At 37.2% G+C, this 14267-nt stretch overlaps 1 protein-coding gene across 7 annotated transcripts in view; it reads right to left on the bottom strand.

Annotated features, from left to right (window-relative positions):
* CNST (consortin, connexin sorting protein) overlaps nucleotides 1-14267 on the bottom strand; it is a 62284-nt gene that overhangs the window by 17168 nt on the left and 30849 nt on the right. For 5 of the 7 annotated variants that reach the window (XM_026082496.1, XM_026082486.1, XM_026082504.1 and 2 more), the window contains 4 exons: nucleotides 14102-14216; nucleotides 11517-11538; nucleotides 11243-11339; nucleotides 5358-6244 (listed from right to left, as the gene is read on the bottom strand). In XM_026082496.1, the coding sequence (XP_025938281.1) occupies nucleotides 5358-6244; nucleotides 11243-11339; nucleotides 11517-11538; nucleotides 14102-14216 (1121 nt within the window). The other 2 variants (XM_026082525.1, XM_026082531.1) reach the window with 2 other exon arrangements.

The following is a 14267-nucleotide window of genomic DNA, read 5'->3' on the forward strand; positions in this document are numbered from 1 at the left end:
CATACACCACAGGGAACAGAAACAAAGGTGCCTTCATGCACCCTGCTGCACAAACTGCTGCATCTGTTCACTGCACTCTGGGCCTGGCTCTTATATAGRCCTCTCCCTAGCACTGGCTAAGAGGTGCTTGACCCGCCCTCATCAAGGGCCACCTGGATCAAAGGCCCCAACTCCCTCTGGCCAGGAGCAACCAAGAGAGCTCATTAGCAGCAGCCACTCCTAGCTAGAGCTTTTCCCACAAGCTTTTCCCAGGAGAAGTCAAGGCCTCCTGCAGTTGTCCTTACCTAGCTTCCCCTTTCCTGTTCACAGCAATCACCTGCGAGTTCCTCAGGGGTCCTCAGAAAGCCCACAACTTCCAACAAGATCCTCAAGTTCTAGTCAGAGCCCAACACTGCTGCGCAAACTGCTGCGTCTGTTTGCTGCCTCTGTTAGCTGCGCTCATTTAGAAAGATATCAAAGCAATATGCAAACTGATTGGATTAGATCCATCTCCCACTAACGAAACAGCCAAGGAAAGTAACAGGGCACAGACTGTCCTAGCAGCCTGAGCAGCCATGCAGGACTACAAGTTTTGCATCAGAATTTTTAGGAGGCAGGAGGAATTTAAACAGGCAGAATACAATTATTTAGGCTGGAATTTAACTAGAGAACTGTGGTTAAAACAGTTAGCCGCAAGTCAAGCCTCTGCTTGGCCTGAACCACAGGAGGAAAAATGTAAGCTTGCACCAGGCAGCACTGCCACTACGGTGTGTTATATAAAAGAGCTACTACAGAAAAGAAGGCTATAGAAACATGGAATTTTTTTTTAATTCTAAGTTAGATAATTAACAAAAGATGCTGTTGGAGCATCTACATAACTGAGCTTACTCACTCAGCTCTGGTGGCCTTCATAAAATCATCTGACTGGAGCTTTTATAATCACCGTACAGGAACTGAAAACGGCCCACAGGTGCATGGTGGCATTTTAACCAACAATCAAAAAGAAAAGCAGCAGTGACTGCTGGCTGATTCAATCTCTTAAATATTTTAGCTTTTCTCTTTTTACCACTAGTAATACTAAGTGATCCTGCTTCGCATAGGAAAGTTTTACACTTTATCAAAGTAGTTTAACACGCTGCTTGTAAAATTAGGAAAAAAATAAGTTCCAATGAGATTAGTTGCCTCTTCTCTTTGTTTAAAACAGCATTTGCTAATAAAATATTCAAAAAATTTCTTACATTATCCACATTTTCTCCAAATATGACCAACCAAATATGATATTTATTTTTATAAGCACAATAGACAACACTAAAAATATGGTCCTAGACTTTGAACTCTTACAGAAAACAGATTTAACTTTTGACTATTGGAATCATTCATAGCATACAGAAGTAAATAAAAACCCAACAATCAGAAGCACTGTGAACTGAGATCTAGGAAGAAAAGTACATCGTATGAAGTGTTTTGGTCTGAATGCAGAGAACCATCCAAGGAGGAGGTTTGTTTGTATTTTCTTCTGTGGGCTTTTTTCCCTAGGCAGTTACTTGGCAGAGGCCTACAGTTTTATTTCTAGCAATGCCAGATTTTTTTGAAGCACTAATCCATAAGCACACCACAAACTGACAAAAGGCAAGACTGCCCTGAGTTAAGCTGTGAGAAGTGGACAAACCTGTTTGCTACATCAATAAGAATACATTTGATATGTGAATAATTCAACTTTGAGAAGGAGCTGACTTAGCAGATTCAGTAGTCATATTACAATTAGACTAACCACTTTTTGTTAAGATGCCTACCATGCGAGTACTGGGGCTCCATGACATGGTCCCATAAGATACTGTGTAAGCATTTTAGGTAAAAACACGCAAACTCAAAACCACAGGACCCAAGTCATGCAAGAGAACAGGGGATCTCCACAGGGCATTGCCTCTAGGCTTAGTACAGTTGGGTGGAAACTTCATTTCTGCTATTGAATCAGCTGCCAGTCAATAGATATTCAAACCTTTTTTCAAGTCTCAGTGTACAAACAACGCTATCCACATGGCTACTATCCTCTGTTGTGGTAGGCAGTCTCATTATCTTTGCTTTCTGAAAGAAATTTCAAAAGATAATATTCTATTTGGAAAAACATTAAGATTTTAATGGTCTTCCTAAGAACCTGGTCATTCAAATACAAAGTTTATGTCACAAACTTTTACTTYATATGTCAAAATGCACCTGCTTACATTATGATTAGGTGAAATAAGGACTGACTAGAAAGTCCCATTAGCTATGTCCCTTTATCAAGGTTACAGTTTGTTTGACTGCTGGTGTGTCACTTCTTCATTTTCCCAGGTACGAGAGCAAAGAGATCTAAGAGGTTATGTACTTCTGAAATCTGTTGCTGCCAACTTCAAAGCTCCTTGTTAGGCTGTATCAATTTAGTCCTTACATAACAACAGTGATTTTGTTTAGAGAAGCCAACACTTGCACATTGTTCTGCATGGTCTATACTGGCAAAGAAATAGTTAGTGTAAGTGACTGTACAATATATAAAGTACTATTTTAGTTTTGTAATTATTTAAATCCAGAGTGAGAATTTAGTAGATTTTCAGCCTTTAATTAATTACTGTAAATGGTAGACTAAAAGCAAGTGATATAAAGGATCTAAAATAGGGAACTACATAAGGTGACTCTTTGTTCTCAACATGGGGTCAAACAAAACCTCCTAACTGTAAATACACAGACAAGTACTTACCCTTCCCCATTTTCAATAAATTACTATTACACCTCAACTGCAGAATGTTAACGAACTTTTGTCCTACCATACAATTTTTATATTTATGCTATTTCAAAATAATTTTTGCTTCTCCCTTCCATTCTAATTTGTGGTAATTTGGTAAATACTTGCTTCAAGACAGGTTTTATCACAGTCAGATTGATTTATATTGGCCATTGTGATCCATGTATTTATTAGCTTGATTTTGTTTTTCACTGCCGCATGGCACCTTTTATGTAAGGATTCCGTGTTGCTATTCATGTGGCTGCCAATGCATTTTCTAGGTATTTCTTTCACAGCTATTGTATGAAAACATAGTAATTTTATTAAATAGCCATAGCCTAAGCAATGCAACTTCAAAGGCTTCAGGAAGACAAGAAAGAAAGAAATGTTATGGCCAGGTGCAAAGATCAGTCTACTTGTCAAAACATTAATGGAATCTTATTTTAGCACTAAAACAAAATCAGCAAAAGCAAGTTAAGAGTGGTGATTTCTCAGAGGCGCTGCACACTCTCAATTCCTGGTGTCTTCCAGGGAAGCTGTAGGTGCTCAATACTTCCAAAAAGCAAGCCCTAAGGTAATGATAGGTGATAAAATTAACTGGGAAAACAAAGTATAAATGTGTAATGAAACACACCATAAGCTCCTGTGCTGTCCTTAGCTCACCCTGCTGCACCTAGCAATTTCAGGTATTGTGGAACATCAGCAGATGCTGCATATTAGAAATTTTCATCGCTGTCAAGATGAAGCTTTCTCCTTCCCTTCTCCCTGATTTAAACCCCCTGCCCCCCACACAACTCAGGTCTCTTGCTAAGAAAGACTGGAGATGGCTCCCACCAGCCCCAGCCAAGATTACTCCTTATATGGCCAGAAAGAGCGCTATGGAAAGACTCAGGGTACTTCTTTCTGCACTTCGGAGACTCAGCTGTGCCATCACAGGTCTAGAAGTAGGATAGCAAAACTAGAAATGAAACTACACTCCCTGTAAAGCATCATCATCAATCACTGGGCCAAAACAAGCATAATTTTTCTAACAGTACAAATACGCTGCCTGTGTAGCCCATCCTCTAAAACATAGATGGCACAAACTCAGCAATTTAAAAATAGTTGCTATAGGATTAATTCAGGATTTTCCTACATGAAACAGTTCTCTCCTGTAGCTTAAAATACTGAACTTTCAGAGGACTCAAAAGAAACCTAATCCGGAGGGATGATATTTAGATTACTCTTTTGTTATACATCCATATGGGCTCAACACAGTCTGTCAACAAAATACTGTTTTTCGAAACCAGCCTCTAAGTGACATAAACTAATGGATTTAGTGCAAAAGATTGCTTATGTCTATGAACAAATATGTGGGGTTCCACATGTATGTTTTGTCAGGAGCTTGTGTATAGCTACTCTTGGATCCAAAAAAAGGTGAAGCAAAACCAGGCTCATGTACCTGGCCCTCAGACCTGGTATATGGGATGCTTCCTGACATCTCATAGAAAGACAACGTGTTTTAGGGGCGGATCACGGCCTGATCTTGGAACTGAGACAAGAARCAGTTTAGGTGAGGAGAAAAACCAAAATACTCTTTCCCACTCTGGAGATTTTGCCAAAGATGTAATAGCATCAGCATGGATCCCCAGTATTTAGTTCCCTCCTTGACTGCAGTCCCTGAGCGATCATGGGTTCTCGGTCTCTGTGCATTAGCTTCCCACCTATAGAGAAGTAGTGTTACTTTATCTCCAAGGGATATTGTATTGTTAAATGCATTAAAAATAAACATGAACTAAGAAGATACCTTTGTTACAAGTCCTCCCCCCGCCCAGCATTTTGAATCACATCATTTCACAGTAGTATCATTTTTTTTCATTTAAAGGAAAAGCTTTTAAGGCCCCATGGCTGCAAATGCACCAAAACCGGAAGACAAATAAAGTAAAGCTATCATCACACATTCTCTAAACAAGTCCCAAAGCAATAAATCTTCTGTATTTTTAGAAGAGCATTTTAGCTTTAGAAGCACTCATCTTTGTTGTGGCCTATCAGTAATACATTAGGAAGGTGGATCCAAACTTCGAAGTTCTTTCTTACTTTTGGTTGAACAACAAAATTGCCTAAACTTGGAAAAATTGGCTCATACATGCATATATACAACTTATTATATATGTAGTTCCTCTCTCCTTTGTTATCTGAGGGAATAGGCAGGGAAAAACAAACTTTATTCTATGAACAGAAATGAACTACATGTTAAATCATTTGCATTGTGCAGATCTCTCACATAAAGTTATAAGTTACTAGGAATTCTCAGCTCTTCTCCTAAAAGACTCTGTGAAAAAAATTATATATATATATATATATATATATATATATAGTGGTTCATAATAATGTGCAAAATCTATCTGATTTTTAGAGGCACAGAGCACTACTGGGCAAGAGGGAAGGCAAACAGGAACTTTTTTTTGAATTAGCTTAGAACAAGTAAATAAGTAGATTTGTTTTCATATTAAAAAAGTGCTATATGAAGAAATATTTAACATATTTTAAAGCCTATTTTAAAGAAGGCAATACCCTAAAATATATAACTGAGATAAAGTGAAATAAATACGACAGGTTTTACAGGGTTCACAGTACTTACCTCAGCAATCTCTATCCTTCTTGCAAGTTCATCAAGAGAGGAAAAGCTGTCATCTAATGATAAAGCCTCCAGTGAACTGTAAGATGCTTGTTCAGGTGAAATATCTGGAACAGTGTCAAAGTCCTCTTGGTCTGCTAAGTTTGCAAATGATTCTTCAGAGTCTATTATGTTACCATTTAAAAATCTGAGAAAGAAATCTTCTTGGTCTTCATTATTTACCTTCTCCTCCTCCTGTCCTGCTGTTTTCTGTACTTCCTTGCCTACTTGTGAATGGGCAGTACTCTCATGCTCAGACACTTTATTACTTCCAGAGCACACATTTGATGCAGTTCTGTCCTGTGGAGATTTTCCATCATCACAATCATTATCAGGCTGTTTCTGTTGCTGGTTTAAATCACTATTTCCTAGCTGGCCACTAGCAGTCTCTGAGGAGCCAGCAACATGTTTTGATCTGAGCAGATTTCTATCAGCTTGTACATCTTCATCAGTAGAAACCAAATCAGTAGGTATATAATCAGCATCTGTTAAAACCAAAGTATCTACCATTGGCTCAACAGAGAGTTTCACTCCAGGCTCCCCAGCTGTGTCTTCTATTTTTCCCACATCCTTAGAGAGCTGTCTTTCTCTCAGCTGCAAACTGTTATCTTTACCGGCATCCCCAGATGATAAACAGCCCGAAGAAGGCCTGCCCACTGTCCCTGGGGACTGGGTGTGAGGCTCCAACGTTGATTCAGCACAGTAGTGCTGCTCCGCCATGTGGTCCTTTCCTGCAGCTACCCGAAGACTCGCTGCCTCTGTCAGTCTCTCTGTTCTGCTTTTACCCAGCGAGCTAGCACTTGGCTGTTTATCTTCTTTCCTTGGTCCAATGCCAGGAAAAGTTTCAGTACCTGAGTGCAACAGGAAAACAGTACCAGTGTTTTTACATGATTGAAAGCATCAGCAGACTGGAGGAGGAGCATACTGTGATTTGATAACATTGTAACCTAATGCTTTAAAATGCACTCCCATACAGGGTAGGTATTTTATGCTCCTGTCACAATAAAGTTTTGTAGCCCTAAGTAGTTTGAAAAGATGCCTCCTGACTCAGCCCAGTATTTATGTGTTTACAATGTATAAAATGTATTTACATATGTTCTGACAGGTTAAACACATGCTTTGGTGCCCTCCTGGAAAGGAACAGAGTTACTCCCATGCTTCAAGCAAAACGTGTTTAAGTGTTTTCTTGAACAGGTATGTTCTTTCTAAAGCATATTTTATGCGAGTGCATCTCATGGCGGCCTGGAGGACAGATGAATGCACTTAATAATTGCAGAAAACTGTATCTTGCTGCTGGTGTATCTATCACACAGGCGGATATCTGCATCTGCTTTAAAGAAGCTGAAATCACACCAATTTAATAGATTTTGAATTCAGGTCTTTTAAGTGGCTAACTAGCTTCTTCAGCTAATGTTAAAAAAATCTGTTACAATAATTTTATATAATAGACTGCATAATAAGATGTTGGGTTTTGGATGCGTAAGTTAGTTTACATATTAAAAAATGCAACTGAATTCAGCTTATTTTTGTATTCACATTTACAATACACATGGAAAGCATTTTTTCTTAACTCACCTATCAGAATACTTCAGAGAGAAATGAGGGGAATTCTACATAGTTTATGAATTGACTTAGTACTGATATGATCTGATTATGAAGTAGTAGATGGTTAGTCTAAGTTGTCAGTAAAATTATTAGACATTGGCCATTACAAGAAGCTCAAAGCCAAACCTATCTCTTTAGACTTACAAAGAGAGGAAGGGAGTATTTAGAATCACAATACCAAAGCAAGCCATCTATGACAGAAACCATCTTTTACTCCATATTTTATTAAGAACTAAGTTAAGGCTTTGTTATAGTAGGACTACAGTTATAGTAACAGTAACAATCCAAAACAACAAATTCATACCTCTAGAAAACAAGCATTTGCATTTTTGGGTCACAGTCGAAAGCAGGAAGGTCTTATGAACAGACTAATGGAGAGATCTAACAATGCCCCTATTAGGTGTACATGTCTCACAAGAATGATTGAATATCTTTATGCCAATCTTATCCTTTCACACCTGTTAAAACATCACTTTAAATCTGAGCAATTTCTTTCACTTGGTATATGAAACAGGGTCACATTCTTTTGTCTTTTAAGAAATTTTTGCATTAATTCATTGTACTGAAAAATTTTATCAAATTCTCAATTATCCCATTTTAAAAGGTAATGAAATGCAAGCTAGTGTAGAAACACAGGTTTAGAAATGGAGATTATACAGCCATTTCAAAATGCAGAAAAAGAAACCCCAGAGCATTAACAGATGGAATGGGTACCAGGAACCTAACTTACGTAAAACGAGGAATGAAGAAATGGGTATGAGACAGGGACTTTTGAAAATTAGATACAGATGACTTAGATAGCTGAAGGGATTTATAATGGGATACTGAGCCCTTCATGTGTAGGTCATGAGTTCAAACACAGGCTAGACTGTTGCTACAAGATTCTGTTACCATCTGTCATTTTTTCCCAGAGGATACATCCACATTACAACAGGCACCTTTGTTGGCAGCTTCAATAGCAACATCGAAGATTAAACGGACACAGAAATTAAATCAAATTCTTTACTATGAAAGATGGTTCTTGAGGTCAAGGTTCTATTCCTATGAAAGTAATAAATGATCCTAGTATTGTTATCCATCTGCAGAGGTACAGGAAGTGAGATATAAAGATCATTGTTATTTTTCATGTCAAATTTTAGGCAGCTTTCAATATTTTCTTTGTACTTACTTCCAAACACCTGCTTTGGGCAATCACAAATACTTGAATACTTAAAAAGATGCTTTTTCCTACTAAGTTAAGTGAAGATGTACTCATCAAGACAGCAATAATTTTTACCTGTCACAGATGTAACAAAGTGTCTACTAAAATTTTTCTTGTAGCAAAAGCAGTTTAGGTAATTTAGGAAATGTTTTTTTCCAAACAGAGTTACCATAAAATTGTCGCTTGCTCTGTTCATCACAGAAACCTGTAGCTTCCACTTGTTCGTTCTGTTAATCCAAGACAGTCTAGTAGAGAGAGTAATGATCTAAGGCATTGGGCCAGCAGAGAATTCACACTCCTCAATCCTCACCCCTCTTCCCATTTAAAAACAATTCCCATATGACCTAATAGAAAACAAGGAATAAGTAAGTTTTCCCCACCTTGGAAATAAAGCTAAGCACTGGAAGGTTTTGCCAAGTGTTTTATTAAATTCAGTGTTTCATTAGAAAAAGTTTCACAAAACACATGAATTTGGTTATCTTTAGTTAACACTAAGGCCATTAAGACTTTCGGTCAGAAGCTGAAGAAATTTATGCATATAGGATTATGAATTCTCATCTTTTAATATACACACACAACTTCAAGGGCCCAGTTCTCTCTGTTGGTAGAATCTAGGCGAAAATCTGCCAGAGGGGAAATACAGTAGGACAGACCTTTCACAACCCTCACTCAGAAGGGCAGAAAACTAGTTCAGTGGCTCTCCCAGCAATTTTAACCGGCCCATCTCTTATGGAGGCCTTGGTGGAACTGAAAGCTGTTTGCTGGTCACAGTATCCCCAAAAGAGAGGAATGGTGAAAGCTTTTTAGGATGAACTGCTTACAGAGGCACCAAGTGCATTCTCCTATGCCTGCAATAAGCAAATGCAGCTGTTTTTGTTTTAAATTAGTAAAGAAGTGTGATTTTACTTGAAAGTTGCTACCAGAGTGCAGTACTCCAATCTCTGCTATACAGTACATATACCTATATATAAGCTAATACTTCTTCCTGTTGCTAACAGCTAGATAAAATCTTAATTTGGTCATACAAATCCACATGAAGGACAGTCTTCAAACCACTTGAAAATTTTCATTTCCTGTCTTACTGTAAGTCATATTTTTACCATCACAGCTGAGTTAAGTAATTCTCCCTGCAGATTGGCAGACACCTTTCCAAGAAAAGAAACAACTGTTTACATACTTACTTCTCATTTTTCACAATGTGAGGGGAAAACCCCCCCCAAAAGATAAGCATAGTAAGTTTATATGGCACAATGAAAAGGCTCTTATGAACAAACACCTAGGTTAATGCTGAACAAGTTAGTTTAAATATTAGCATGGGATTCTGCTGGGGTTAATAAGCTCAGGCAAAATAGTGAACCAGCCCAAAACCCACTAGAAGCCCACTGCTTCTAGTCCTGAGCCTGATCACTCAGCCACAGCTTGGATACTTTTTGCACAGCACCAAGTGATGTATACACATCCAGAGTTACAGACTTGTTTTAAACTCATCCAGAGTTACGTTCCTCAGTAATGTACCAATCTCATTTAAAGCATCTTTTGTCCATCTTAAGCATTTAATCTTGATTTGGGCTTCAAATATTCATATCTTTGTATTGAAAAAGTAATTATTTAGCACTGCATGAAAATTCTCAGCAGAACAACTTTCCATTGGAAGATACAGCTTTATTAATTTTCAAACATTTCAGAGGAACCCAATAATTTTGATGGYATTTTGATAAGATTTACACTATGGAAAAGGTACGAGGGTTGGTGTAAATCTTTACTTCATGATTTATTCTCACAGTAATTTTAACATGTCTAGATGTTTTACTAGTTTTTTTTAACATCAATGCAAAATGCTCTTTAACACAGAACTTCCAAATGTTCAGAATTTCTGCTCTCCCAAAAGTTTTTGTTCCCATTTGGAATAAAAACAATAAAAAATTTTAAGTGCCAGAATTTTTTTATAGGACTTTTTCAACCATCTAAAATTAACAAACATAAGGCTCTTCCGATCTGCTTTCTGAGTCTTAGAGCATGCTTGTTTTACTTTTAATGTTTTACTTTTAATTAGTTGTTTTACAAGAACAAAGAGCAGAGGCAGTGTACAGGTCATGGTAAAAGAGGATGAAGATGTGGAGAATGTACATGTGCAAAGAACTGTGATTCCCTTTCTTCATTAATTCCTGATTCTCCTGAACATTCTGGCTGACAGACAGTTACAGGATAATTTAGGTTGAAAGGGACCCCCGGGAGTCACCTAGGCCAAACCCTCATCTTGAGAGAAATTTTAGATGCTTTGGGGGAAAGGTGTTCAGTTTAGGCAATATTTGGCAACTGGGACATGGCTAAGGAAAGAAAATTTTTGCCCAAAGAGAGGAAAAATAAACCATAGCCAAGTAGTCTACCACTTCTCTTTCTGTCTGCATTTTAACAACTCATTAATTTGCAAACATTTCATAAGAACCCAATGATTCAAACAAACACTACTCAAACAAAAAGCTGCTGCAGCAAAGCAGGAGAAAAATGAAGATGACATAAAACTTAAAAAAATTTCAGTGAAAAAAATTAACTGAAGTATGTTTTCCTCTTTGAGACCCCCCACAAAGCTTCCTAATTTTCTGTGCTGTTACAGAAAAATATGACTACATCATATGTAATTAAAAAAAAATTGTTCTTAATACTTTTAATGATATTCAGTGGCCACAACTCAAAGTATTTATCATGGGATTGTTAACCATAGATTTTATACATATGAATTATGTGTCTTACTCCTAGCTTAACACAATTTTGTATCCACATGCTCATTTAAAAGTAACTTTTCTGATGGAGGGTAGAATTGTTTTAATTACAATTCTGAAGATCAATGACTAACTAAAATTGTTGCAAGTGAAAATTAAAATCTGCAAAAAGGGATGAATCTGTGGGAATCCAACATAAATGCTGTAGCTTCAGATGGAATAGCTTCACAGTATTTATAGGAATATATACTTACAGTATAATCTTTAAAACAAATATATGTACATACACACACACAAACACACACACACACACACACACATACCTGATTTAAAAGTTGCAGCTTCTCTTTCCTTTAAATTTTCTGATCCCATTAACTGGAGGAAACAACTGCTTTCCCAGGTATTTTCTGCAGCTACTAGCTGTAAAATACAATAGTATTTCCTATAATTTCTGGACTTGGATAGGAATACTGCAATTGAGACAGTCAAGTTTCAAAAATTTTCTACACTACACTAGAAAAAGTATAACTAATAATATTAAAAATATATTTATGAACAATCTTCGGCAAAGCAGTGTTCACATAAACAGCTTCTTACCTTACGTTTGGATGCAAGTGGCCTGCAACAATAAAGAAAATAAAAATAAATTAAACCACTCAATAACAACATTCTTCACAACAAATGTCAGCAAAACAATGATTCAGATCATATTTGTCTTTTCTCTGCTCTAATACTAGCACAGAACATTTCTAACACTGATCAGCAGGCTAGCATAGTTTCAAGCACAGATCTGTACCATATGTGAATATCATCAGAAGATCAATTAGCACAAATATTGCTCCACCTAATTGAGAAAGCACTTAAAAAGAAGTTACTGCAGCACACCAAGTGATCTGAATTCCTGTAAAAGCTTATGCTAAAAGGAGTACTACCAACTTTAAAAATCCTGTAAGAGCACAGTATCTACTAGTGTTAAAAATACTGATTACTATAACAGAGATTTAGGGAGGAAAGATATACTTATTTCCCTTCCCATGGACTGTTTATGTTGGGACACATTTTCTGGGCATTGAAAGATTTAGCAGTTCCCGTTGATTCCACTGGGATTCACAGGTAAATTACCACCACTAATAATCAGTGTGGACTTTGCAAACTGTGTAGAGATTCATGCACAATCTGTTTGATCATGCACAGTCTGTCTTGCAGCCTTTCATATAGCAATGGAGAGAAAATTCTGAACATTTTGCATAAAGCTACTGAAAAAAAATCATAAAAGAAAGTAAGGAGAGACAAGAGGGAACAGATGCTCATACTCTCTAACATAAACTTTTAAAACTTGCATTGACTTTTAAATTTTGCACTTTAAACATTAATGAGAAACACCCCAAACTTTCTTTAAAGTAAAGGTTTCTAGTATGTAGCTCCAGACCTTGAGTATTATAAAAAGTTACATTACTTTCAATCACAAAAGCAAAATGCTCACATTTGCCAAGACCCTCATTATTTATTTAAAATGAAAGTATTGTTTTAATTAAGAAGTAAATTGAGTTTAAAGCTTAGAAAAAATATTAAACAATGAAAGTAAATAGGCTTTTGGCTAAATCTAGAGAGTTTTGGAAGAGCAATAATAGATATAGACAATTAGTCATGGCAAACAAACACCACCGTTAATTTTGATCAAATTGCAGGGTTCCTCAGAAAAAAGAATGATGCTACATAACTGTATTTTTCTATTTAAACATGATGCTGCATGGAAGAATTAGAGGGAGAAAGCAGAGTTACTCTCAATGAGGTGACAATTCAATGCCTACGGAGATGTTGCTAGTTGCAAGCATATAAATCATAATAGACTTGAATTTTAATCTGTGAGCTTGCAAGGTGGTGCATAATGAAATGTGAGGTAAGGAACCCTGCAGGCACTTGGTGGCTTCTCTCACTAGCAGGCCATAAGCGCAAATGTGCAGCTGCAGCGCTAGAGTTGCCTCGCTCCCTCCTGTGGAACTGCAGGTTTACACTTCTCAGCGGTTCCCTCCCAAACACATCCAGGCTACAAGTAAGCAATCTGTCCTGACAGTAAACCTGGATGTTTTTCAGCATCTGTACAGTCACCCAGGGAAAATTTGTAGAAGTCAAATTATACTCTCTATGAAGAACRGGAGCATTTTGGCATTTACTGCACCCAGACTGACTAAGCCAACGCAAATGTATTTGAAAAAGTTCTCTCTCCTCAGCTGATTGGCATCTCCCTGTCACCGGTCAGTCGTTTCACAGCCTTTGAATGTGGTTCAATTCCTTATTATTGTTGGCTGATCATTTTTCAGAAGCAGATAGTATTATTTTTTTCATCTGTCCCTTACACTCCAAAGCCCAGTGAATAGGGCATTCACCCATGACATAACAGACCTTGATTTAGATCACTTCTCCTTCCTGACTGCTACAAGCCCATGTCTGTCCCTATTCAGAAGGGCACCCTCAGCACTGTCCATAAGTTTACTATATTGTGATATGCTGGCAGGAGGCTGCTGAATCAGACAAAGCAGGTATGAAGTAAGATTTCTTAACTTTCAGAAGACTGCCACACTAGCGAACTACAGCATCGCTGCTTCAAAATGTTCAACCAGCCTACATAAACTCAACAGAAGACCGCAAGAATAACCATCCCACAGTACTTAAAGTGTAACAGTTAGGGAATTGTCCTAAAATATGGAAGATTTGGGAATAAAATCCTATAGGGTAGATTGGAATGCTGGTGTCTGAGATGCTGCGCAATTGTATTTTCAAACAATGATTGAAGTAATAGGGATTATAGACACAAGCACCATCATCAGTTTTGCGGTCTATCTGTTCTTAAATTAATACTACTTAGTTTTTGCTTTGGCTGAAAATACCCTCAAACTAACTCCATTTCTGGCAAAATAATGATTTGCTGAAAACAATTAGTTCAGCTCTAGTCCCTATAAATTCCTCAAACCACATTAATTCACTGTGAAAATTGATGGTAACTGAAACATTGTTATTATATATCAAAACCAACAACTGCTTTATAACTAAATGGACTGAAGTCAATGGGACGCAACTTTTATTTTGGGATCAACTATTTTAAAACACTTATACTAGAAAGTAGGCAACAGCTGTGCTAACACATTAGTATCAGTAAAGTAATAATATTTTCTTATACTTACTGTTGATGCGAAGAACAAACTTTGGTAAGCTTTTCCAACTCCTCATTGCTCAGTTCTTTAGCTGAATTCCTCACTGCTGTAACTGGACTAGGAACTGTTGCTTTCCATTTTCTTTCTAAATTTAATCAAAAAACATTTTTACCCAAAGTGCTTTAAAATTAATATT

Source organism: Apteryx rowi, unplaced genomic scaffold, assembly GCF_003343035.1.
Source record: "Apteryx rowi isolate R43461 unplaced genomic scaffold, aptRow1 scaffold_117, whole genome shotgun sequence".
NCBI lineage: Eukaryota > Metazoa > Chordata > Aves > Apterygiformes > Apterygidae > Apteryx > Apteryx rowi.